We start from the raw sequence: 27,287 nt of genomic DNA on the forward strand, positions 1-27,287 counted from the left end.
AGAAATATGTAAATTTTCACACTGCTGTGCTTTTCAAAAGCCCACCAAAAATGCATCTTCCATTTTAAGTCAATGAAAAAAGCACTAAAACACACCAAAACACACCACGTAAGTGTTTTTGAGGTCACATGACAATTAAAAAAAAAAGATGCCGGTTGCTAAGGACCCAGCAGCTGCCGGTGTCCCTAACAACCAGTATATAGCCAGTTTTGATCTGTTTCGAATTGAGAGGTCTCTAGGTCCTGGCTAAAAGTTAACATAAGTCTAGGGTCTTGCTGCATAGGATCCAGTCAGTCCCTGGGCTCTGGGGAAGGTGTACCTGCCAAGCAGGTCCCTCTTGTGGAAGCAAGTAAATGCAGCCTTAACAGTGCCAATTAAATGCAGCTATACCTGTGCCCATGAAATACCGCCTTACCAGTGCCCATGAAATACAGCCTTACCAGTGCCCATAAAATACAGCCTTACCAGTGCCCATGAAATACAGCCTTACCAGTGACCATGGAATACAGCCTTACCAGTGCCCATAAAATACAGCCTTACCAGTGCCCATAAAATACAGCCTTACCAGTGACCATGGAATACAGCCTTACCAGTGACCATGGAATACAGCCTTACCAGTGCCCATGGAATACAGCTTTTCCAGTGTCCATGAAATACAGCCTTACCATTGCCCATGGAATACAGCCTTACCAGTGCCCATGAAATACAGCCTTACCAGTGCCCATGAAATACAGCCTTACCAGTGCCCATGGAATACAGCCTTACCAGTGCCCATTGAATACAGCTTTTCCAGTGTCCATGAAATACAGCCTTACCAGTGACCATGGAATACAGCCTTACCAGTGCCCATGAAATACAGCCTTACCAGTGCCCATGAAATACAGCCTTACCAGTGCCCATGAAATACAGCCTTACCAGTGCCCATAAAATACAGCCTTACCAGTGACCATGGAATACAGCCTTACCAGTGTCCATGGAATACAGCCTTACCAGTGCCCATGAAATACAGCCTTACCAGTGCCCATGAAATACAGCTTTACCAGTGCCCATGAAATACAGCCTTACCAGTACCCATGAAATACAGCTTTACCAGTGCCCATGGAATACAGCCTTACCAGTGCCCATTGAATACAGCTTTTCCAGTGTCCATGAAATACAGCCTTACCAGTGACCATGGAATACAGCCTTACCAGTGCCCATGAAATACAGCCTTACCAGTGCCCATGAAATACAGCCTTACCAGTGCCCATTGAATACAGCTTTTCCAGTGTCCATGAAATACAGTCTTACCAGTGTCCATGGAATACAGCCTTACCAGTGCCCATGAAATACAGCCTTACCAGTGACCATGGAATACAGCTTTTCCAGTGCCCATGAAATACAGCTTTTCCAGTGCCCATGGAATACAGCCTTACCAGTGCCCATGAAATACAGCCTTACCAGTGCCCATGAAATACCACCTGATCACACAGAGCTCTGAAACGGATTTGAATATCCCGGTGGCAAATGTAACCAATTCCCACCTACTATGTTACACATCACACTGATTTAATGTATCACTGGATCAGTGTCCCCTCTATCTAGGAGGCAGGAATTTGTTACAGTCCTCCACCGCGCCATCATCACGGGACATCATCACATCCGTACTCCATTCGGCCACACGGGCTGCTCTATCTTCTGTCTGACAGGCCCAGCCAGAGATTGCGCTCGCGGGTGTCCATTAAAGATGAGCTCCGGCGTGTTCGTAAAGCCCATGTGCAGAGTCCGCCAGGAAGTCGGCACTGCGCTGCGCTAATCACAGGCAGGGAAGCATTGTCCCAATGCGTGGCAGCAGAGATCGGGAAATATCTTGCTGCCTGTGATTAGTGCCGACTTCCTGGCGGGCTCTGCACGTGGGCTTTGCGAACACGCCGGAGCTCATCCCAAATAAGGACCTACCTAAACTATACAATCAGTTTATATCCAGTCAGGCAGGCCCTTACAGTACGAAGTTGTTGGTAGATCTAAAGGAGATTGTTCAATCAGATTGTAATGTGTGTTAGCTGGATTCAGGTAGATGCGTGCATTTTTACGGCGGCGTAGCGTATCGTATTTACGCTACGCCGCCTTAAGTCAGAGAGACAAGTGCTGTATTCACAAAGCACTTGCCTCCTAAGTTACGGCGGCGTAGCGTAAATGGGGCCGGCGTAAGCGCGCCCAATTCAAATGAGTATGAGGGGGGCGTGTTTTATGTAAATGGGTGGTGACCCGACGTGATTGACGTTTTTTACGAACGGCGCATGCGCCGTCCGTGTACATATCCCAGTGTGCATTGCTCCAAAGTACGCCGCAAGGACGTATCGGTTTGGACGTGAACGTAAATTACGTCCAGCCCCATTCACGGACGACTTACGCAAACGACGTAAAAATTTCAAATTTCGACGCGGGAACGACGGCCATACTTAACATTGAATAGGCCAGCTATTTGTTCGACAAACTTTACGCCGGAAAAAGCCGTACGTAAACGACGTAAAATAAAATGCGCCGGGCACGCGTACGTTTCTGAATCGGCATATCTAGTCATTTGCATATTCTACGCCGAACTCAACGGAAGCGCCACCTAGCGGCCAGCGTAAATATTGCACCCTAAGATACGACGGCGTAAGAGACTTACGCCGCTCGTATCTTAGCCTAATTTAAGCGTATCTGGTTTCCAGAATACGCTTAAATTTAGGACGGCGTAGATTCAGAGTTACGTCGGCGTATCTACTGATACGCCGGCGTAAAGCTACCTGGATCTAGCTATGTGAGTGTAAAGGCTCTCCCTTGGGTCCCATCTCACTGTGACTGATGCATGGCTCCCAACTGTCCCTAATTTCGAGGGACTGTCCCTGATTTGGAGCAATGTCCCTCTGTCCTCCTCATTTGTCCCTCATTTTGGTCTGATCTATATAGATGTATATAAAATGCATTTTTTATCTATCAAAAAGGGTTTACAGCACCAAACCTTTCATGTAATTTCTAATTTGCTGCATTTGTAAATTCCAAAAGCACTTGTGGGTTTAACCAATCTTGTTTTTTTGTACAATTGCCCTTTAAGGGGCGTGGCAAGGGGTGTGTCCTATGCCTGCATACTTTTGCTGATAGGTGTCCCTCATTCCCATCTAAAAAAAATTGGGAGGTGTGCTGATGGTCACGTGTGCGGATGGTCACGTGTGCTGTGACAATTATTATGGAGTCCCAGCTTTGGTCTGGCTTTTATGTCATCTTAGCGAGAACGCGAGAGATGGCGGGGGAACGCGCTGTGGTGGGGCGGAAAACATTTGCAGGCGGCACAGCAGATCCATATCACTAGATTGGATCTCAGAGGGTAGAAGAAGACACTTTTGGGCAAACAGCCTTTGACAATTGTAAAAACAATAAATAATAATACAGTGATCAGGCATGCTGGTTGGACTGCCATTACAATCTGTTATACTATGAGAATCTTAATAGGATTTATAAACAATTTTAAGAACAATCAATGTCCATTCACACACCACTGTCTGCCTTGTGTTTACATGGCAAGGTCACATGACCCCATACCCCCCAGCCAGTCCATTGAGAATACTGCGCCCCCCTTCTCTCATAATAAGAAGACATAATTACCTCCTCCTCATTGGGCACACACCCCTCAGCCTCACACTCCTCCAAGAGGGTTCTGATACTGTTACTGCTCCTTTGCTCCTCTGGACTACAAAAACATGGCTCACTCTATCATTACTGTGCAGGAGTGTGGGGTGTAGCAAGATGGCGGCGACGGAACGTGACTTCCGGAGCATTCTGTGATGGGGAGCAGAATATGACAACACACCGCATTTTTGGACTTCAATAAAATGGCCGCCGCTCTTCTGCGTTGAAGACAGTTTACGCTTCTGCTCGTCCTCTAGCGTTAGCTCCGCATAGAACGTCCCAATGAGCGGCGTAGGCTGGTTGCTAGGCAACAACAGAACGTCCCTCCAGCCGCGATGTGCGTTTCAAGCTGGTTATCAGCTACCTGATGGCTGTAGCGAGGCGCATGCGCAGGTTGGGGGTGGGCAAAGGAAAGCGGGCTAGTTGTCAGAAGTTACCTGTGTTTGCAGCAGCTTCCTTGTCGGTGGAGTGTGTCCGCACAGGGAGGAGGTAATGTCTGCTTTATTAAGGGCTTCTATGGACTTTAAAGGGCAATGGGTCACAGCCAGGGTGTCATCCTCCCACCCTCAGCAATGGCTCACGCCATGGTGTTTTATCCACAGGACCGAACGGCTTGTCTGAACGTTCGTATTTCCGGTGCATCCAAACGCATGTGGTGACCACGGAGGTCCACGCTCCACCGCCATCTTCTTCTGGTCTTCCTACAGGTAGAGCTACTTCTTTCCAAAGCTACTGATTGGTCACCTTGATGATAGAATGCCTGCGTTGGCGCAGTAATGTCACCTGGTCGCTCGCGGATGTGCGGTGGTACGTCGCTCAGCCGGCGTCCAATTAAAGCAGACCTAAACAACCACTTGTAGCTGCAGGTAAGCTTACAAGAAGTCCCACCAGTAGGCGCGGAGAACATCATTGGCTATCGGCACATGTGACGCTCTACATCCAGAGCACGCTCAGTACGTCGTAAATGTAGAGCGTTGTGCCATTACGATGGCTCATCACGTGCGTGCAAGTCACACCACCGCGGCCCAGCCATGCCAACCCAGATAGAAGACCGGGAGAAGGTGGGAGCATCAGTAGGTGCGGAGAACATCATCGGCACATGTGACACTCTACATCCAAAGTACGCCGTAAATGTAGAGCGCTGTGCCATTACGGTGACTCATTACGTGCGTGCGAGTCACGCCACCGCGGCCCAGCCATGCCAACCTAGATAGAAGACCAGGAGAAGGTGGGAGCACCAGTAGGTGCGGAGAACATCATCGGCACATGTGACGCTCTACACCCAGAGCACGCTCAGTATGCCGTAAATGTAGAGCGTTGTGCCATTACGGTGACTCATTACGTGCGTGCGAGTCACGCCACCGCGGCCCAGCCATGCCAATCCAGATAGAAGACCGGGAGAAGGTGGGAGCACCAGTAGGTGCAGAGAACATCATCGGCACATGTGACGCTCTACATCCAGAGCACGCTCAGTACACCGTAAATGTAGAGCATTGTGCTATTACGATGGCTCATCACGTGCGTGCGAGTCACGCCACCACGGCCCAGCCATGCCAACCCAGATAAAAGACCAGGAGGAGGTGGGAGCACCAGTAGGTGCGGAGAACATCATCGGCACATGTGACGCTCTACACCCAGAGCACGCTCAGTATGCCGTAAATGTAGAGCGTTGTGCTGCTACGATGACTCATCGTGTGCGTGCAAGTCACGCCACCGTGGCCCAGCCATGCCAACCCAGATAGAAGACCAGAAGGTGGGAGCACCCGTAGCAGTGATGGCGTGCCGCTGTAGGCCCTGGGGAGCAGCCGGGGGGCCAGTAAGACCCAGGGCTGTGGAGTCGGTAGATAAATGTTCCGACTCCGACTCCTCAGTTTTATGTACTTCCGACTCCGACTCCTCTGTATTAATATGCAAATGTATTTTATACATTCCTTGAGGGAAAGAAACGCAACCTACCACAGGACTACTGGCTGGGAAGCCAACAGTCTACTGCATTGCACAGTTTAAGCAAAAGACAAACACAATGAAAACAATCAAGTGACTGGATAGTAGCAGCAGGCATAAACATCAGGAACAGGATCTTTACCAGTTCAAAAATACAAACCACATTATTTGGTTGTTTTAGAACAAAAACAAAGCTTATCTATAATGAAACAAAATCTGCAAAACCTAGAAATGGTTTATATTAATCTTGAAATGTAGTTATAGGCTTAGCAAATGCAAATCAATTCAATGTAGAGTTCTAAGGAAGAGAATTGCCTCTGCCAGATCCTCTTTCATAGAGGCTCTTAAGTCAGACTTTATTATTTTTAGGGCTGAAAATAATCTTTCGACACTGACTTGGGTGGGTGGCATTGCAGTAACTATTCTGGCCACATCACTAACGATCTCTGGATAAACAAGGCTGGCTTCTTCAACAGTAAGTTTTGATGAGCGATCATACTTTTCAACTTCTTTTAGTGCTTTATAAAACTCCTGTTGGAATTTTTTTATTTGGACACTTACTGGTTCTCTAACATGCGTTCCCTGTAAAAGCAGAACACAACACTATGGAAAGTATAAGTATTGCAGCTCCTAATTGTGCGTTGCGTGCCATATAGTGAAGCACATGAAAAGCATGCTTCTTCACGGTCACTTAACGTGTTCGTTTTGCGGTTACGTGAGGCACTGCATGCATTGGTCTTTATTCTTACAGTAGAGAAGTCATTAATTATAACTTTTTGTGAATTGGGACATTTAAACTTGCTTTTTTTTTTTTTTTAATTCCAATCTAAATTTAGTAGGAGTCGGAGTCGGTGCATTGTTTGCCGACTCCGACTCCAGGTACCCAAAATTTACTCCGACTCCTCGACTCCCACTCCACAGCCCTGGTAAGACCAGGCGGCTGACCTGCAGTTTTATAATAATAATAAATATCCCCAACAAATATATAACATTTTTTTTTTCCCACAGTTTAGGCTGATATGTATTCTTCTACATATTTTTGGTAAAAAAAAAAAAGAGTCTTGACCTCAACCCAATAGAACACCTTTGGAAAGAAATAAAGCGGAGACTGCGAGCCAGGCCTTCTAATCCAACATCAGTGCCTGACCAGAAATGTGCGTCTGGAAGAATGGTCAAACATTCCCATAGACACACTCCTAAACCTTGTGGACAGCCTTCCCAGAAGAGTTGAAGCTGTTATAGCCAGGGCCGGCACTAGCGCAAGGCAACATGGGCAATTGCCTTACGGCGCCAGCGCCGCCCAGGGCGTAAAATTGACCGGGACACAGTAGCCTGCCCGACACAGGCGTTGCTAGGTGGGTGCAGTGACACAGACACCCGTGGATAGCGGCACCGCTATCACCGCCCGCTGCCCTGTTGATCTGACCTCGCTCTGTTTCGGTGGAGCGGACTGAAGCCGCCGGCGCCTCCTCCTCACTCTTTACATACAATGAGGAGAAGGAGCCGAGGGACACACACCGCTGTGTGTATACATCTGCTGCCGCACTGTTCTAAGGTCTGTACTGTACACTTTATTACTCTATTATAAGTAGATGGACATGTGGGGGGGCGCTATGGGGAGGGGAGAGGGGTGCCTATGCTGATGGTGGGTCTGAACCAAGGGGGGTGTCTATACTACGGAGGTCTGTACTAAGGGGGGATGTCTATACTGATGGGGGATTCTATACTAGTGGGGGGGGTCTGCACTAAAGGGGGGAAATCTATACTGATGGGGGGTCTGCACTAAAGGTGGGGTGTCTGCACTAAGAGGGGGGATTCTACACTGATGGGGGGTCTGTACTCAGTGTGGGGTCTATACTAACGGATGGTGGTCTGTACTTAGTGTGGGGTCTATACTGACGGAGGGTGGTCTGTACTGAGGAAGGGGGGTCTGTTCTTAGTGAGGGGGATCCATACTGCGGGAGGGGGGTCTGTAGTTAGTGGAGGGGGGTCTGATACATATACATATATAGTGTGTGTGTGTGTGTGTGTGTGTGTGTGTGTGTGTGTGTGTGTGTGTGTGTGTGTGTGTGCGTGCCGGGGGGGGGGGGGGGGGGGTGTCAAAATGCACCTTCGCCTGAGTTGGCAAAAATCCTTGCACCGGCCCTGGTTATAGCTGCAAAGGGTGGGCCAACTCAATATTGAACCCTACGGACTAAGGCTGGGACGCACTGTAGCAGTAAAGTTACAGTAGGCTGTCCAGAAGTGGTTAATTTGATGTCTAGGATAGCGAGGAGGAGGGTTAACGTGTGTGTGTGGTGATGTAACATAATAGTGTGAGCAAGTTTTTTAGAATGATATAAAAACGAGCATTAAATTAGGAAGTTCTCATGAGAGGTTGGAGGCGCACTTTGAGCCCCCGGGTCTAAAGTCCGAGATTTCCCTCAAAACTGCATCTTGGTGTCGCACTTTGTTCTATGTTTGTGGAGCGTTGCTTAAGATGTTACTGCCCTTCTGTACTTCTTCTTTTTGTTTCTTTTATAGCTCAAGTAATTGTTTTCTATCTCTTGTAGTACAACAAGTGATTACTTCAAGTGAAATTTTAACAATAGTAGCCACTTCTACGAGAACTACCGATCATATCCCCAATCGTGACTGATTTACAAAGAATGGACAAAGAAAGAAAGAAGAGGACTGAGAGTATATTAAACCTCACCCTGGAGATCATCTACCTGCTGACCGGAGAGGTGAGGAGGATTCTGGGAGGTCACATGACATCATTTTTTATCTCTACAGTGGAACTTCGGATTGCGAGTAGCGTGGTTAATGAACGTTTCGCAATACGAGCACTGTATTTAAAAAAAATCCTAACTCGGTTTTTGCGAGTGTTTTTATCTTGCAAAACGAGCAGGATTCAGGCCAAAGCGGTGTGCAGTACCGCTTTTGGCCTGAGGTGTGGGGGGTGCTGGCGCCGATCACAGCCGTTCACAGCCGTTCGGGAATGCTCGGAAAGACACGGAAATACTCCAGTTCCCGAGCCTTTCCGAGGTTTGCTGAGGTCAGCTGAGCTGTCCTCGGGCCTTTACGGCCGTTTCTGAGGCTCTCCGGCGCTCTCCGGCGCCCCCCGCACGCCATTGAAGTCAATACCGAACAAATTATTTTCATTTCCATTGACTTCAATGGGGAAACTCGCTGATATGCGAGTACTTTGGATTACGAGCATACTCCTGGAACCAATTATGCTCAGAATCTGAGGTTCCACTGTTTTAAAAAAACACAGAGCTGAGCGGAGAGGTGAGGAGGATTCTGAAGGTGTCACATGACATCACTCTTATAAATAAAGATAAAACACAGACCTGACCAGAGAGGTGAGGAGGATTCTGGGAGGTCACATGACATCACTCTTATCTTAATAAAACACAGAGCTGACCGGAGAGGTGAGGAGGATTCTGGGAGGTCACGTGACATCACTCTTATCTTTATTTATAAAACGCAGACCGGAGAGGTGAGGAGGATTCTGGGAGGTCACATGACATCACTCTTATCTTATTAAAACACAGAGCTGAGCGGAGAGGTGAGGAGGATTCTGGGAGGTCACGTGACATCACTCTTATCTTTATTTATAAAACACAGAGCTGAGCGGAGAGGTGAGGAGGATTCTGGGAGGTCACATGACATCACTCTTATCTTTATTTATAAAACACAGAACTGACCGCAGAGGTGAGGAGGATTCTGGAGGTGTCACAAAATGTTTCTTGTATATTTTTTAATTAAACATTGACCTGACTGGAGAAAGTCGCAGTGAGTTGACGCTTTCCTTCGCCTCAGTAATTAACACATATATATATATATGTATTACATAGGATTACAAAGTAGTGAAGAAGACATCTTGGGAGTATGTGACGGATAGCAACCTTTCCTGTTCTTCAAGAGAATGGGTCAAGAGGCAAAGTGCTGTCATGGAATCCTCACCTGCCTCCATGATAACTGAGAAAAACAAGGACAAGAAGATTCTCGGGGTCATTAACAAGATCATTGAGCTGCTGACGGGAGAGGTGAGCGGCGCCGGGAATTCTGGGACATTATCCAGTAACTGAGAAGGGATATATCTGGATGGTGACGTATCATTGTGTGTTGTCAGGTTCCTTCAAGGTGTCAGGATGTCACTGTCTTTGCTTCTATGAAGGAATGTTTAGAAGGACCCGAGGATCTCTACAAGGACGTCATGATGGAGAACCGGCCGCCCCTCACATCTCCGGGTAAGAGGAGACTTTTATTTCTTGTAAAGGAGAGAAGAGTATTGAGGATCCTCCTAGATACACATCCTCTGATATAAACACTTATAGGTGGATTCAGGTACAGTAACGCCGGCGTATCAGTAGATACGCCGTCGTAACTCTGAATCTACGCCGTCTTAAATTTAAGCGTATTCTGGAAACCAGATACGCTTAGGGTGCATATTTACGCTGGCCGCCAGGTCGTGCTTCCGTTGAGTTCGGCGTAGAATATGCAAATGAGCAAGATACGCCGATTCACGAACGTACTTGCGCCTGTCGCAATTAGTTACGCCGTTTACGTTAGAGATACGCCGGCGCAAAGATGAAGCTGGTCTCTAGGTGGCACATCCCATACAAAGTATGGACGTCGGAACAAGCGTATCGTTTTACGTCGTTTGCGTAAGTCGTACGCGAATAGGGCTGTGCGTAAATTACGTTCACGTCCCAGGCATTGAGCCGATGTATCTTTGGGCGTAAATGCGACGTGATACTGAGCATGCGCTTTGTGAATACAGCACTTGCCTCTCTAAGTTGCGGCGGCGTATCGTAAATACGGTACGCTACGCCCGCGCAACGTAGATCGGCCGTACGTGAATCTAGGCCATAGAAACAATGTATTCAGTCAGTGTGTGTGTTTCCTACAGATGGATCCAGTAAGAGAAATTCCCCAGAGAGACGTCCCCGACCTCTGTATTCCGAGGACTCCACACATACAGGTACCTCCTTATTATTAAACAGAATGTAGCGCCAACAATTTGCGCAGCAATTTACAAGCAGACAGTACAGTTACAAAACGATTCAATACAGGAGGAATCAAGGGGCCCTGCTCGTTATCGCTTACTATCTAAGAGGGAGGGTCAAGTGACACAAAAGATAATAGCTGTAGGGGATGAGCTGATGGAGAAAATAAAAGTACAGTTGTTAGGGGCAGACTAGGCTACTCTGAAGAGGAGGGTTTTTAGGGATCGTGTAAAAGCAAACGGAGTAGGAGACAGTTGGACAGATTGGGGTAGGGAGTTCCATAGGAGAGGCTCGAGAAAAGTCCTGGAGGTGAGCATGGGAGGAGGTGGCAAGAGAGCTAGAAAGCACAAAGTCTTGAGAACTATTAGATTGGTATTTTGAGACTAGGTTAGTGATGTAGCAAAGTTTCTGCTACTAGATATTCTTAACCTATGGACAGCAGTTGAGTAGAGTGGTTATTAAAAACATTTATTTAACCACCTGCCTTGGTCAGGACAGTCAAGTTCCTCCACCCCAAACCCGCTCATCCGTGTCTTTATGGACTCTGCTTTGTGCACTGGTGCGCAGTCATGTTGGAACAGGAAGGGGCCACCCCCAAACTGTTCCCACAAAGTTGGGAGCATGAAATTGTCCCAAATGTCTTTGTATGTTGACGCCCTAAGAGTTCCCTTCACTGTAACTAAGGGGCCAGGCCCAACCTCTAAAAAACAACCCTGCACCATAGTCCCCCCCCCCCCCCTCTCCTTCCTTCCCAAATGATTAAGACCAGTGCACAAACAAGGTCCATATAGACATGGATGAGCAAGTTTGGGGTGGAGGAACTTGACTGGCTTGCACAGAGTCCTGACTTCAATCCGATAGAACGCCTTTGGGATGAATTGGTGAGGAGACTGCGAGCCAGGCCTTCTCATCCACATCAGTGCCTGACCACACAAATGCACTTCTGGAAGAATGGTCAAACATTCCCATAGACACACTCCTAAACCTTGTGGACGGCCTTCCCAGAAGACTTGAAGCTGTTATAGCTGTAAAGGGCGGGGCCAACTCAGTATTGAACCCAACGGACTAAGACTGGTATGCCATTAAAGTTCATGTGCGTGTAAAGGCAGGTGTCCCAATACTTTTGACAATATAGTGTTAACGTGATCCAGCACAGCGGGGACACACTGTTGCAATAAAGTTACAGTAGGCGGTCCATAAGTTGTTAATTTTGATGTCCCAATACTTTTGGTAATATAGTGTATGTCAGCCTCTGGAGGTGAATCCTCTCACAGCAGGACACTCTTCCACAAAGGATTTCCAGCATGTGGGCCTGTGGTAACATGGACTAGTCAGCCTCACGCTGGTCCGTCAATCTCTCAGCTCCTCCAGAATCGGGAAGGCCACGCCGGGTTCCACAGCAGCCAGGTTGTCAATGGGGAAGCCAAGTGCAGCAGACTAAGTGTAGCAGTACAGCAAAGGAAGATCTCGGTGTAGGAAGACCCTCCGGGGTGTAAGGACACAGTAGCCTCTTTGAGACTCCGGCAGAGATGTGGCCGGACTCTGGGTTCTCTCATACCCGTGTTTCCCCGAAAATAAGCCCGGGTCTTATATTAATTTTGGCAACAAAAGACACAGTAGGGCTTATTTTTGGGGTAGGTCTTACCATGTAATGTGCTGTCTTCTCTTCCCCTCTCTCGACCTGCCTGTTAGGAATCCCCAGTTTGAACTTAGTTAAAATGCTTGTAAAATCTTGTAATCCACTCTATTACTGTAGTATATAATGTACAATGTGTGTATTTCTGTAATATAATTGTGCCAAATACCTTCATTATAGCGCCGCTCTGCGCTTTTGTGACCTGCCGGAGCTCTCTTCCCTGCATTTATGTTACAGAAACACACACATTGTACATTGTGTACTACTGTAATATAGTGGGTTATAGCATTTTAAACTAGGGCTCATTTTCGGGGTAGGGCTTATATTGCAGTCCTCCTGGGAAAATTACGCTAGGTCTTATTTTAGGGGTAGGTTTTATTTTCAGGGAAACAGGGTACATGTCGGTACAGGGGACTTTACTCTCAATTTTATTCACAGGCACCCGAGCCACTCAGACAGATGTCAGAGTTCAGGACAAAGAAGGAGATTTAAGGATTAAAGAGGAGGACGTTCCATTGGAGATCAGCACAGGTGAGTAATAAACATCAATTACTGAAGAGTTACAGATTTTCATCTGCAACCAGAAGATGGATACCGCCTAACTATCCGTACAGTGGAACCTTGGTTTACGAGTAACGCGGTTAATGAACGTTAATAACCAGCAACTTTTTTGGGAAAAAATTCTGACTCGGTTTGCGAGTGTTGTCTCGCAACGCAAGCAGAATTCAAGCTAATGGGGTTTGCAGTACCGCATTTGGCCAGAGGTGCGGGGGGGCGCCGGTGACACTTGGAACGGTTCTGAGCCGTTCGGAAATAATCCGTTCCCGAGAGTTTCCAACCCTTTCCGAGGGTTACAGAGATCAGCCGATGGCCACATGCGGTATTGCTTGTTATAGAGGTCAATACGGAACAAATTATCTTCGTTTCTATTGACTTCTGTGGGGAAAATCGCTTTGATATGCGAGTGTTTTGGATTACAAGCATTCTCCTGGAACGGATTATGCTTGTAATACAAAGTTTCAACTGTAATTAGAATTTAAAGCGGGGTTTCCGGGCATAATGTGTTTGTGTGTGTGTGTGTGTTTTTGTTTTTGTGCAAGCTAAAATTAATCACATTAGATAGTCCCTAAAACATATTAACCACTTGCTTACTGGGCACATATACCCCCTTCCTACCCAGGCAATATTTCAGCTTTCGGCACTGCATCGCTTTAAATGAAAATTGCGCGATCGTGCGACGTGGCTCCCAAACAAAATTGACATATTTTTTTCCCCACAAATAGAGCTTTCTTTTGGTGGTATTTGACCACCTCTGCGGTTTTTATTTTTTGCGCTATAAACAAAAATAGAGCGACAATTTTGAAAAAAACTATTTTTTACTTTTTGCTTTAATAATATCCATATTTTTTTTTTTTTTTTTAACTATTTTTTTTCTCAGTTTGGGCCGATACGTATTCTTCTACATATTTTGGGGGGGGAAAAAATCGCAATAAGCGTATAGTGATTGGTTTGCGCAAAAGTTATAGCGGCTACAAATTATGGGATAAAATTCTGAAATTGTTTTTAATAGTAATGGCGGTTATCTGTGATTTTTATTGGGACTGCGACATTTATAGCGGACACATCGGACACTTTTGACAAATTTTTGGAACCATTTACATTTATACAGCGATCAGTGCTATAAAACTGCACTGATTACTGTATAAATGTGACTGGCAGGGAAGGGGTTAACACTTGGGGGCGAGGAAGGGGTTAAATGTGTACCCTGGGAGTGATTCTTACTGTGGGGGAAGGGGACTGACTGGGGGAGGTGACCGATGCTGTGTCCCTATGTACAAGGGACACAGATCGGTCTCCTCTCCCTGACAGGACGTGGAGCTCTGTGTTTACACACACACAGATCCACGTCCCTGCTCTGTCGCTGTCGATCGCGGGTACATGGCGAACATCGCGGCCGACAGGCACGCGCTTCGCCATTTCGGTGACGCACTGGGCACGCATGCCCCACAGTCGCTGGAGGACTTTTTGCGGCCTCCCGGCAGTTTAGAGCCACCTTAAGGCCGTCTTTTTACTATGGTCCAGGTCTGAAGAGGTTAATAGCTCCCCAATCGTTCCAGAAATCATTGCAAACACTTGCCTTAAATCCTCCAGCTCATGTTGTGGCCGTTTCCATCATAGGTGTGGGCATGTGAAGCCCAGTTCCTTTTTCTTCCTGGATTTCAGGGAGAGGTGCATGCTGGGTGATTTTTTTTTTTTTTTTTTTTTTTTTTTTGGCACAGTAATGCCCAGAGACTTCTGGGAAATGAGTGTCATCATTTCCCAGAAGGCAATGGGGTCTTATGACAGGAAGTTGAACCACCCAGGATCAGGAACCAGGCAGATTACGATATTTGCCTAGCAGCAGCCAGATAGAAGCGAGTAAATGTATATATACGTCCACAGAATGGCACGTACAGGCAGATGGGCGTACATGTACGTCCCCGCCTTTCCGCGGGTCGGGGGTCTGATCGAGACCCCCCCCCCCCCCCCCGGTACATGCGGCGGTCGGAAATCGTCGGGCTGCTATTCGTTTCTAGCCGCCCCCTCGCGATCGCTCCCCGGAGCTGAAGAACGGGGAGAGCCGTATGTAAACACGGCTTCCCTGTGCTTCACTGTGGCGGCTGCATCGATCGTGTGATCCCTTTTATAGGGAGACTCGATCGATGACGTCAGTCCTACAGCCACACCCCCCTACAGTTGTAAACACACACTAGGTGAAACATAAATCCTTCAGCGCCCCCTGTGGTTAACTCCCAAACTGCAATTGTCATTTTCACAATAAACAATGCAATTTAAATGCGTTTTTTGCTGAGAAAATGACAATGGTCCCAAAAATGTGTCAAAATTGTCCGAAGTGTCCGCCATAATGTCGCAGTCACGGAAAAAATCGCTGATCGCCGCCATTAGTAGTAAAAAATAAAAATGCAATAAAACTATCCCCTATTTTGTAAACGCTATAAATTTAGCGCAAACCAATCGATAAACGCTTATTGCGATTTTTTTTTTTTTTTTTTTTTTTACCAAAAATAGGTAGAATACGCATCGGCCTAAACTGAGGGAAAAAACAAATTTATATATATGTTTTTGGGATATTTATTATAGAAAAAAAGTAAAAAATATTGAATTTTTTTTCAAAATTTTCACTATTTTTGTTTATAGCGCAAAAAATAAAAACCGCAGAGGTGATCAAATACCACCAAAAGAAAGCTCTATTTGTGGGAAAAAAAGGCTGTCAATTTTGTTTGGGAGCCACGTCGCACGACTGCGCAATTGTCTGTTAAAGCGACGCAGTGCCGAATCGCAAAACCTGGCCTGGGCATTTAGCTGCCTAAAGGTCCGGGGCTTAAGTGGTTAAAGGCAAGCTGTTAGTAGAAAGTTCATTTTTAGGGTGTAAATTGACGGTAAATTTCTTTATACATTTTCTGGATCTGTAAAACCATTAAACTGTTCTAATTTCCTCCAGATGGAAGATATAAAGCATGTGCCACTCAGAAGCGTCCTCTGATCTCCGTCCCTGGTGCAAGTAATGATGATTTTCCTATAGACTCCATAGAACAAAACCCCATAATTCCAAACGTCAGTTCAGTACTTCGTTTTGCCAATCTGTCACCTGATCCACATGGTGGGAGTTTTTCCGATCAGTCGCGGGCTGCTGCCCATCGTTCAGCTTGTGACACTCTAGTAACAGATGACAAAATGGAGGAAGATGAGGAGGAGGAGGAAGAAGTACATGTAATGATTAAGGAGGAGAATACGTCTCCAGGGATCAGCACAGGTACGTAAGAAATAAAGAAAGTGCAGTTCCAGATTCTTGTTCTGCCATAGTCCCTGTGCTTCTTGTTAAGGAAAAGCAATGAATACGCACCCCGTGATGTACTGATTTCTGGAACGGGTTGTGCGGCGCCACCAGGAAATGTAGTATAATTTAAAGCGGAACTTCCCCCCTTTTTGGGTAAAGAAGAACTCCGTCTTTCCACACTTTACATGTTCGTTTGGACCGTCCTCTGCCTGAGTCTAAGAGTCAGGTTTGTGATGTCACAAGCTGTAATTTAGCCAGATACAAGAGGAGAGATTAGATTAGGATTTTTAACCACTTAAGCCCCGGACCTTTAGGCAGCTAAATGCCCAGGCCAGGTTTTGCGATTCGGCACTGCGTCGCTTTAACAGACAATTGCGCGGTCGTGCGACGTGGCTCCCAAACAAAATTGGCGTCCTTTTTTCCCCACAAATGGAGCTTTCTTTTGGTGGTATTTGATCACCTCTGCGGTTTTTATTTTTTGCGCTATAAACAAAAATAAAGCGACAATTTTGAAAAAAATACAATATTTTTTACTTTTTGTCATAATAAATATCCCCCAAAAACATATATAAAAAACATTTTTTTCCCTCAGTTTAGGCCGATACGTATTCTTCTACATATTTTTGGTAAAAAAAATCGCAATAAGCGTTTATCGATTGGTTTGCGCAAAATTTATAGCGTTTACAAAATAGGGGATAGTTTTATTGCATTTTTATTAATTTTTTTTTTTTACTACTAATGGCGGCGACCAGCGATTTTTTTTTTTTTATTTATTTTTTTTTTTTGTTTTTTTCGTGACTGCGACAATATGGCGGACACTTCGGACAATTTTGACACATTTTTGGGACCATTGTCATTTTCACAGCAAAAAATGCATTTAAATTGCATTCTTTATTGTGAAAATGACAGTTGCCGTTTGGGAGTTAACCACAAGGGGGCGCTGTAGGAGTTCACCTAGTGTGTGTTTACAACAGTAGGGGGGTGTGGCTGTAGGACTGGCGTCATCGATTGTGTCTCCCTATAAAAAGGATGACTCGATCAATGCAGCCGCCACAGTGAAGCACGGGGAAGCCGTGTTTACATACGGCTCTCCCCGTTCTTCAGCTCCGGGGAGCGATCACGACGGAGCGGCTATAAACAAATAGCCGCGCCGTCGTCCCGGATCGCTCCCCGAGGGAACCTGACCGCCGCATGTAGCGGGGGGGGTCCCGATCGGACCCCCGACCCGCGGAAAGGCAAGGACGTACATGTACGCCCATTTGCCTGTACGTGCCATTCTGTGGGTGTACATATACATGCGGCGGTCGGGAAGTGGTTAAGGGGCAAAATAAAGTGAAATAGTATCTATAAGAAATTTAAAGAGCAAATAAATTGTTAAAAGATAACAATTGGCAAGTACATATCGATAAAGTTTTGTGGATACAACACTGTAGAATGGAGTTCCCAACATGTTTCGCCCATATATCGGGCTTCTTCAGGGGATTCTGTCCAATTGGAGGTACAAGCCTTGTAGGTTTCTTGAGATGTTAATCAAATCACTACAGAGGGTCACAGGTGTCCATCAGGAGAACAGTGCGCTACGGGTGACCATAAAGGGCATTCAAGGACCAGAAAAACAAGGTTCTGCAATGGACTCAATACCAAGGGACGGATGCTGTCTATACACACCGATGCTTATCTCTAAGACTGGCGTTTAATGACAGCGCATATGTCCCTGGGTTCCGGCAGCTGAAAAACCTTGTTTTTCTGGTCCTTGAATTCACTTTATTTTGCACCTTAACCACTTAAGCCCTGGACCATTTTGTAGCTAAAGGACCAGGCCACTTTTTGCGATTCGGCACTGTGTCGCTTTAACTGACAATTGCGCGGTCGTGCGACGTGGCTCCCAAACAAAATGGGTCTTTTTTTTTTTTTTTTTTTTTTTTTTTTTTTTACCACAAATAGAGCTTTCTTTTGGTGGTATTTGATAAACCTTTTTGCTCTATAAACAAAAATAGAGCGACAATTTTGAAAAAATTCAATATTTTTTTACTTTTTGCTATAATATACCCCAGAAATATATAAAAAAATATTTTTTTTCCCCCTGAGTTTAGGCCGATACGTATTCTTCTACATATTTTTGGTAAAAAAATCGCAATAAGCATTTATTGATTTGGTTTGCGCAAAAGTTATAGCGTCTACAAAATAGGGGATAGTTTTATGGCATTTTTATTAATACCGTATTTATTGGGGTATAGCGCGCTCCCGCGTACCCCTATAGTTGGCCAGAAATTCCTGTGGAAAAAAGGATTTTGTACTTAGTTTTGGTGTCTTGCGTGGCGTCCATCGGCGGCCTCGTCGGGTCCGGCGTCCGTCTGCGGCTTCGGGTGTCCTCTTCGTTGGGTCCGGCGTCATTCTTCGGCGTCCTCCTCGCTCGTTTTCCGCGCCGAGTTTGAATGCGGCGCCGGCATATACAGAGGGCAGTACACTCGGGCAGGCTCGGCAACTGTCGCGCTCACGTCCTGTACGTCCAGGACGTGAGCGCGGGAGGAGCGGAGACTGCCCGACTATACACGAGTGTACTGCGCTCGGTATATGACGGCGCGGTATTCAAACTAGGCGCAGGAAAGCGGGTATCGGCGTATATCGCGCACCCACGATTTTTCCCTGATTTTCAGGGCAAAAAAAGTGCGCAGTATACGCCGATAAATACAGTAACTTATGTGTTTGTTTTTTTTTACTAGTAATGGCGGCGATCTGAAATTTTTTATTGTGACTGCGACATTATGGCGGACACTATTTTGGGACCATTGTCATTTTTTACAGCGATCAGTGCTATAAAAATGCACTGAAAATGACACTGGCAGTGAAGAGGTTAAGTGATTCTAACTGTTAGGGGGCGTGGCTTGGCGTGTGACGTCACTGATCGTCGTTCCCTATGACAGGGAACAGACGATCAGTGACACTCTCATTAGGTAGAACGGGGAAAGGTTTGTTTACACTCACCTCACCCCATTCTTCAGCTCTGTGACCCGATCGTGGGACACCGGTGGCGATCGGGTCCCTGCGGTCACGGAGCTCAGGACCGGGTCGCGAGCGTGCCGCCCACGGCTCTTAAAGGCAATGTACCTGTACATGCTTATGCCCAGCCGCGCATCTCTGCCGGCGTATATCGTCGTGAGGCGGTCCTTAAGCGGTTAAAAGTCCCAATCTCTCCTCTTGTATCTATTCAATCGAGGGATGTGGAGCTAATATTAAGTTGGTTTGACTGTGGTCATAAAATATTCTAACTTGGCCAATCAGAAAAGTCTACCACAATGGCGCTCAGGGCAAGCAACGTGTGTCATCAATGAATACAAAGCTTCTTCTGGTATGAGTCTTGGCTCGAACACGCAACATAGTGCTGTATGTAGCAGCTGCGCCATACAATTTATACCGCGCATCCAGCGGCCTCACAGGTTCACTTGGGCTAGCTTGGTGTAGTGTGTGGAAAGATTGAGTTCTTCTTTAACCACTTAAGCCCCTGCACCAATATGCTGCCTAAAGACCCAAGGGGTTTTTACAGTTCGGGACTGCGTCGCTTTAACAGACAATTGCGCGGTCGTGCGACGTGGCTCCCAAACAAAATTGGCGTCCTTTTTCCCCCCACAAATAGAGCTTTCTTTTGGTGGTATTTGATGACCTCTGCGGTTTTTATTTTTTGCGCTATAAACAAAAATAAAGCGACAATTTTGAAAAAAATGCAATATTTTTTACTTTTTGCTATAATAAATATCCCCCAAAAACATATATAAATTATTTTTTTCTCAGTTTAGGCCGATACGTATTCTTCTACCTATTTTTGGTAAAAAAAAATTGCAATAATCGTTTATCGGTTGGTTTGCGCAAAATTTATAGCGTTTACAATATAGGGGATAGTTTTATTGCATTTTTATTTTTATTTTATTTTTTTACTACTAATGGCGGCGATCAGCGATTTTTTTCGCGACTGCGACATTATGGCGGACACTTCGGACAATTTTGACACATTTTTGGGACCATTGTCATTTTCACAGCAAAAAATACATTTAAATTGCATTGTTTATTGTGAAAATGACAGTTGCAGTTTGGGAGTTAACCACAGGGGGCGCTGTAGGGGTTAGGGTTCACCTAGTGTGTGTTTACATCTGTAGGGGGGTGTGGCTATAGGACTGACATCAATCGAGTCTCCCCTATATAAGGGATCACTCGATCGATACGCCGCCACAGTGAAGAACGGGGAAGCCGTGTTTACATACGCCTCTCCCCGTTCTTCAGCTCCGGGGAGCGATCGAGACGGAGCGGCTATAAACGAATTGCCGCGCCGTCGTCCCGGATCGCTCCCCGAGGCTTACCGACCGCCGCATGTAGCGGGGGGGGGTCCCGATCGGACCCCCCACCCATGTCAAGCAGAGCACGTACAGGTACGTTTATGTGCCTGTCCGTGCCATTCTGCCGACGTATATCTACATGAGGAGGTCGGCAATTGGTTAAGTCCTCCTCCCCTGACACATTTTGGCTTTTTTTTTTTGGCAGGGAAGTGTGATTCCTACTTTTGACAGACAGGTAAACACTCCCACTTTTGCTTTGATCACCTACCCTCCTCCCCCTCTCTCTCCGCAGTCTTCTGGGATATGTCACAGAAGACTGCAGAATCATTCAAGCTCACGCAGTGGACAGCCGGCAGTAAGGCCAAAGGCAGCATAGGCGGCTGCCCACAGTTAGGATGCTGGTGTCGGAAACCCAAAAGCTAGTGAAGAACTAGGCTGGGTGAGGATGGTGCTGGATCCCTGGACAGGTAAAGCTGGCCATACACCCATAGATTATCTGCAGATTTTCTATGGTTAGATGGAAAAAGTGCAACAGATTTCTAAATGTATGGTGGGCCAAGCTTCAGTATCCTGCTAGCTCTCAACCTAAACAATGCCTGCACCCAATCAGAATGTTCAGGTATTGTGAGAGCCAGCGGGGCCGACTAGCAAGATATGGAAGCTTGGGCCAGTGGGAGATTCTTCAATCCACACAGTTCAGCGTAGATGGAGGAAACTGTTCCACTTTTTTCATCTGACCATAGAAAATCTGCAGATAATCTATAGGTGTATGGCCAGCTTTAGTCGCATTTCATTAAAAGTCGACAACAACCAGGTGGACAGCGCTCAATAGACTGGATGTTTAAATGGAGAGAATCACAAGAGTCAATGATGTCATGGAGAAAGACAAGTGTTTATTCCTCCTTTGGTCATCTTGTGCTACTTTTTCGGATCCATATGTTTTAGCGCTTGAGGAACAGTGGGCTAGATTCAGGTACCTGTTGCGGCGGCGTATCTCCAGATACGCCGCCGTAATTTCAAATCTGCGCTGGCGTATCGTTACGCCGATTCTCAAAGGCAGATACGCTCAAAAAATAGGCTTCCTCCGCCGACGTAACTTGAATAAGGCGGCGTATAAGGCCCCGTACACACGACCGAACATGTCTGCTGAAACTGGTCTGCGGACCAGTTTCAGCAGACATGTTCGGTCGTGTGTACGGCCGACCGGACAGGTTTCCAGCGGACATTTGTCCAGCCGACCGTTTTCCAGCGGACAAATGTTTCTTAGCATCTAAGAAACATGTCGGCTGGAAGCCTGTCCGTCGGACATGTTCGGTCGTCTGTACAGACTTACCGTACATGTCCGATCGGCCGCCATCCCTCGCATGCGTCGAAGTGATTCGACGCATGCGTGAAAGCATTGAACTTCCAGGGCCGCGCACGTCGCTGCGTCATTGTCGCGGCAACGGCGTGGCCACGTCACCGCGTATCGTGTATGCGCGTATTTCTGTCTGATGGTGTGTACAACCATCAGACAGAAATCTCCGGGCAGACATGTCCGCTGAAAACGGTCCGGCGGACCGATTTCAGCAGACAGTCCGTCCGTGTGTACGAGGCCTAATTGTGTGCAATTCTACGCTGGCCGCTAGGGGCGCTTCCGTTGTTTTCGGCGTAGAATATGCAAATTACCTAGATACGCCGTTTCACAAACGTACGTACGGCCGGCGCAATTTATTTACGTCGTTTACGTTGGGCTTTTTCGGCGTAAGGTTGTTCCTGCTATTAGGAGGCGCAGCCAATGTTAAGTATGGACGTCGTTCCCGCTTCAAAATTTTAATTTTTTACGTCGTTTGCGAATAGGGCTGGACGTAATTTACGTTCACATCGAAACCAATACGTCATTGCGGCGTACTTGGGAGCAATGCACACTGGGATATGTACACGGACGGGTCATCATAGATTTACAAAAAACACGCCCCCCCCTTCCACATTTGAATTGCGCGCGCTTACGCCGGCCCCAGTTATGCCGCCGCAACTTACGGAGCAAGTGCTTTGTGAATACTGCACTTGCTCCTGTAAGTTACGGCGGCGTAGCGTAAATACGATACGCTGCGCCGCCGTAAGAACAAGCGCAGGTACCTGCATCTAGCTCAGTGTGTTTAAATGCAGGTTAGGAAATGAAGCAGGGTCAGTAACAGAATATCATCCATAAAGACTTTCATTTTTAGTTAAAGCCTAGCATGACTTGGGGTGAAGTGTGGGATGTCAAAAAACAAACCTACTTACTCTCCTATATGGGTGCAGCATTGGTCCGCTGCTGCAGCTGTCCTCTGTAGACTCTAAAACTGGGATCGCATGACTACTGATCACACAGTTCTCACTGAGCAGAGAATGGTGACTATTAGTCACCAGCTCTCTGCTTTGCCCCTCCAGTGAGCGATGGGCTGTGGAGTGGCTGGCTCTGACATCTGGGTGAATCCCGACCTTAGGCCTTGTTTAGACTTGCTGCTGAGTTGCTTTATATGCCATCCACCAACCGTTCCCCCCCCCTTATGCTGCAAGTGGACAGAGGTATTCCAGGCCGGGATGTGAGTCTTCGCTTCACACTGGCAGCAAAGTCCATCCGACTTGTAGCAATCAGCAGGTGGCAAGCTTGCCAAACGCTGCATATTAGGTAAATGGAGAAGCACCACAAACTCCCCGTCTGGCAGGAAAAATGGTGTTGAAACAGTCGGTGAGGGGGTGTCGCATCACTTCCCCACTGCCTGTCGGTAGCCTCTAGGGCAGTGGTTCTCAACCTGGGGGTCGAATTACAATTTGCCAGGGGTCACCAAATCCTGGGCTGTTCCTGAAGCCGGCACCTCTCTCCCAAACTTTTTGCGCGCCCATTCAGTTCACGGCATGGCTGGGGGACAGAGACTAAAAGTCAGCTGACTGGTAAAGAATGAAGTGGGAGGGGCTGGAGGAGACCCTATCTCCTGATTTCAGTAGAGGTGTAACTGCTAGGAGACACAGTGAGTAACACTAACTGTGAATATAGTCCCCATTAAAAGTCCCCACTACAGTTCTCAGATCAGCAGATGACCTGGATCAAGAGCACCCAAGTTGACTGAGCAGAACTCCCCCCCCAGCAAATTACTTATTAGGGGTGCAAATTACTTGTCTTGGGTGCTGAAAACCCACGCTATGAAAATTATTTTACTGTTAGGGGTCCCCACAACTTGGGAAATTTTATCAAGGGGTCACGGCACTTGAAAGGTTGAGAACCACTGCTCTAGGGAATGATCTGAATGCAGATTGGGCTTCAGAGGCAAGGGAAATTTTAGACGCAGCTCAAAATCTACTGTTATGCCGCGAACACACGATCGGAAATTCCGACGAGAAAACCGTGGATTTTTTTGATGGAATGTTGGCTCAAACTTGTGTTGCATACACACGGTCACACAAATCTTGTCGGAAATTCCGACCGTCAAGAACGCGGTGACGTCCAAGACCCGAGATCAATGACGTTCAATAGGCAGTTTGACTCTTCTGTTTGATTCTGAGCATGTGTGTTTTTTTTTTTTTTTTTTTTTTTTTTTTTTTTTTTGCGCTTCGGAATTGCATACAGACGAGTGGATTTTCCGAAAGGAACTTTTTCTGTCGGAAAAAAAATAGAGAACCTGCTCTCAATCTTTTGTGGGCATAAATTGCGACAGCAAAAGTCCGATGGAGCTTACACACGGTCGGAATTTCCAACCAAAAGCTCACATCGGACTTTTATTGTCGGAATTTCCGATCGTGTGTATGCGGCATTACAGTTGGGATCCTTCCAGAGCCTGGAGCACCTCTGCAATGTCTGCTGATGGAGGACTTTAGCCCACTGTTGGCTGAATATGGATCACAGTAGAGCCGAAATAGGTAGGGTTGTCCCGATACCACTTTTTTAGGACTGAGTACGAGTACTGATACTTTTTTTCAAGTACTCGCCGATACCGAATACCGATACTTTTTTTTAAATGTGTCCCCAAATGCAGCCATGTCCCCCCACAGATGCAGCCATGTCTCCCCCCATATCCAGCCATGTCTCCCCCCCCCCCCATATCCAGCCATGTCTCCCCCCCCCCCCCCCCCCATATCCAGCCATGTCCCCCATATGCAGCCATTGTCTCCCCCCCATATCCAGCCATGTCCCCCATATGCAGCCATTGTCTCCCCCCATATCTAGCCATGTCCCCCATATGCAGCCATTGTCTCCCCCCATATCCAGCCATGTCCCCCTTACCTGCATCCCGCTGCCGCCGACTGGTTAATACGCGCGGGGAACATTACAGCTTTGAATAGCTGTAATGATTCGCGCCGCGCTGCGTATAGACACTCCCCCTTGCTCGGGATTGGACAGTTCACCCGAGCAAGGGGGAGTGTCTATACACGGCGCGGCGTGAATCATTACAGCTATTCAAATGAAAGCTGTAATGTTCCCCACGCGTATTAACCAGTCGGTGGCGGCGTGGGGGGGGGGGGGTTGAGTATTCTATTTCGGTATCGGGGGTATTTGCGGGAGTACGAGTACTCCCGCAAATACTCGGAATCGATACCGATACTAGTATCGGGACAGCCCTAGAAATAAGTGCACTTATGTGACCCAGAAGAGAAGTATGGCCAAAAAAATCTTTGGCCATACTTCTCTTTTAAGTCATTTAGCGTCAACACTTGTGTGTGTGTGCACAGGCACCATGATTGCACACACCTACTTGCAACACAGGTGCTGTAGCCATGTGGCCGGCAGTCATTTCTGGTGTTGGCCGGTATAAAATGATGTGATTACCATGATTGATCAATGTTCTATTATCTCTCCAGGTGGTGAAACCGAAGATGATGGTATCGCACCGAGTTCCTCCAAAGAAAATTTGGATCATCCAGTACTTCACAGCGCAGATCCGTCATCTGATTCCTCTACATTTTCCAGATTACCTGATCTCCCCGACTCCATCAATCGTCGCAAAGGGGCTAAAACCTATGTGTGTTCGGATTGTGGCCAGTCTTTTCCTGAGAGGATAGAACTGGTTATACACCGCAAATGTCACAAAGTGGAGAAGCCGTACGCGTGCCCCGAGTGCGGGAAATGTTATAGCCAGAGAGCGCTGCTTAATAGGCACCAGAAAGCACACTCCGGAGTGAAGCCTTACTCTTGTCCTGTATGCGGGAAGGCTTTCTCGCAGAGCCAGTATCTTGTCCTACATCAGAGATCTCACACAGGTGAGAAGCCATACGCCTGCCTTGAATGTGGAAAATGCTTTTTCCGGAGTGATCACCTTATCAGACACAAGAGGTTTCACACGGGGGAGAAGCCATATTCCTGCGCGGAATGCGGGAAGTGTTTCGCTGTGCGGTTTTGTCTCACGGAACACGAGAGGATCCACACCGGCGAACGCCCGTATTCATGCACCGAGTGCGGGAGAGGCTTTACTAGTAGATCCAACTTAGCCAGCCATGCAAGAGTCCACACGGGCCATCACCCATATTCATGTTCCGAATGTGGCAAACGCTTTTCAAAAAAATCTTACCTGATGACGCATCTCAGCTCCCACGGGGGACAAGAAGCACCCATATCGGAATTCGACACCTGAGTATGGAAGATGATGATTGTAAATTTAGCCCGGTCCTGCAGGGTTCAGGTTTTCATGTTATTACCCATGCTGAAATTGCCTCTTACCTTTGTGCTTTCAGCTGCATGTTGGTAGGCAGTAGTCTCATTAGGGCAGGCCAATAAATATAACAGAAATTGGTTTCTCATTTGCTTCCTAGGCAGCGGACACTATAGTTTATTGTAATTCAACTAGATCTGTTGTGTAGTGAAGCTTACGCTCTACTTTCTTATCAAAAGAAATGATGCTTATTCCTTCGAATGCAGAATTTTATTATATAGGTGGCCCCAACAGGTTTACATCCCCCTCCTCCCTTTAGTTCCACCACTGCTTTGTTTAGTGCTTCCAGATATGGAGGGGCACGTGACATACCGGTAATTGGTAGCCTAGGCACTCGGCACTGCCACATTGGAGGGTGTGCCACATTGGAGGGTGTTCTAATACCTTTGGAAGGGCTTCCTTTCTGTTTTTTTTTGCTGCAGAACCATGAGGATTTGTTTCATCTTTGTGTATCACCTGAGGCCAGTCACTTCACTGGGTGTATGTAAGGGTTTACAACCACTTTTAAGGGTGTGTTACTTGTCCAAAAGGAGAAGGACCTTACCCTGGTGCACACCACGGCTCCTTGGTCCACCTAGCCAAAAGTCCTGGCCGACCAAACCCTCCCCCTCCTCATGGTCAGCTGAAGGTGACCAGCGAGTACTAGGTGAGGTGCTCTCCCAAAGAGACTTTGGGTTCAAGGAACCTAATGGCCACACACCTCCAGGGTAGGCTTAAGGACCTACACCCTCCATTATAGTGATAAAAGGAAATGCAGACAAAACCTGAAGACAAAATTAAATAAGTGCCCTTACATAGGCTACGCCCTGAAGCCGGGTAACCAAAATTGCCCCTAACTTGGCCAAAGGGCCTAGCCTAAAGAGGCGCAGTGCAGAAAAAGCTTTAGTACCGTGGCCATGTGCTCGTTCTCACAGTCAGGTTCACACGCCCAAGTGATACTAAGAGCATGTCTGGGGCTACCAACTCCTAGGGGGCACAGACACGTGGATTCTTTGCCTTCCTAGCCCATGGCCAGACCCATTCAAATCAGGAGGATCTACTGTGAGATGTGCTTCAACATCTGTCAACAGCACACCAAGGATTCCTCAAGAGTCCAAAGCTTTATTCACACGAAACATACGACATATGTGTATCGTTTGACCATGTCGATAAAGTTTTGGGCCCGTCTGAGGAATCGTTGGCGTGCTGATGCCATTTCTACACTCTGATTATCTATGGCAGGGGTGT

The 27,287-nt window shown here is 47.0% G+C and overlaps 1 protein-coding gene across 2 annotated transcripts; it reads left to right on the forward strand.

Moving 5' to 3' along the window:
• The first annotated feature begins 3,988 nt into the window (after positions 1–3,988).
• On the forward strand, positions 3,989–26,899 carry LOC120909886 (zinc finger protein 3-like). Of its 2 annotated transcripts, XM_040321672.1 has the most exons (9): positions 3,989–4,140; positions 4,254–4,358; positions 8,148–8,321; positions 9,438–9,629; positions 9,716–9,833; positions 10,496–10,567; positions 12,667–12,759; positions 15,731–16,042; positions 25,213–26,899. In XM_040321672.1, exons 3-9 carry the CDS (start codon positions 8,244–8,246, stop codon positions 25,980–25,982), a joined length of 1,635 nt encoding a protein of 544 aa, XP_040177606.1. In that variant the 5' UTR covers positions 3,989–4,140; positions 4,254–4,358; positions 8,148–8,243; the 3' UTR covers positions 25,983–26,899. The 2 variants fall into 2 exon arrangements, with proteins under 2 accessions (XP_040177606.1, XP_040177605.1); XM_040321671.1 differs by lacking the exon at positions 4,254–4,358.
• The last annotated feature ends 388 nt before the right edge of the window (positions 26,900–27,287 follow it).

This window comes from Rana temporaria, chromosome 8, assembly GCF_905171775.1.
Source record: "Rana temporaria chromosome 8, aRanTem1.1, whole genome shotgun sequence".
Taxonomy (NCBI): domain Eukaryota; kingdom Metazoa; phylum Chordata; class Amphibia; order Anura; family Ranidae; genus Rana; species Rana temporaria.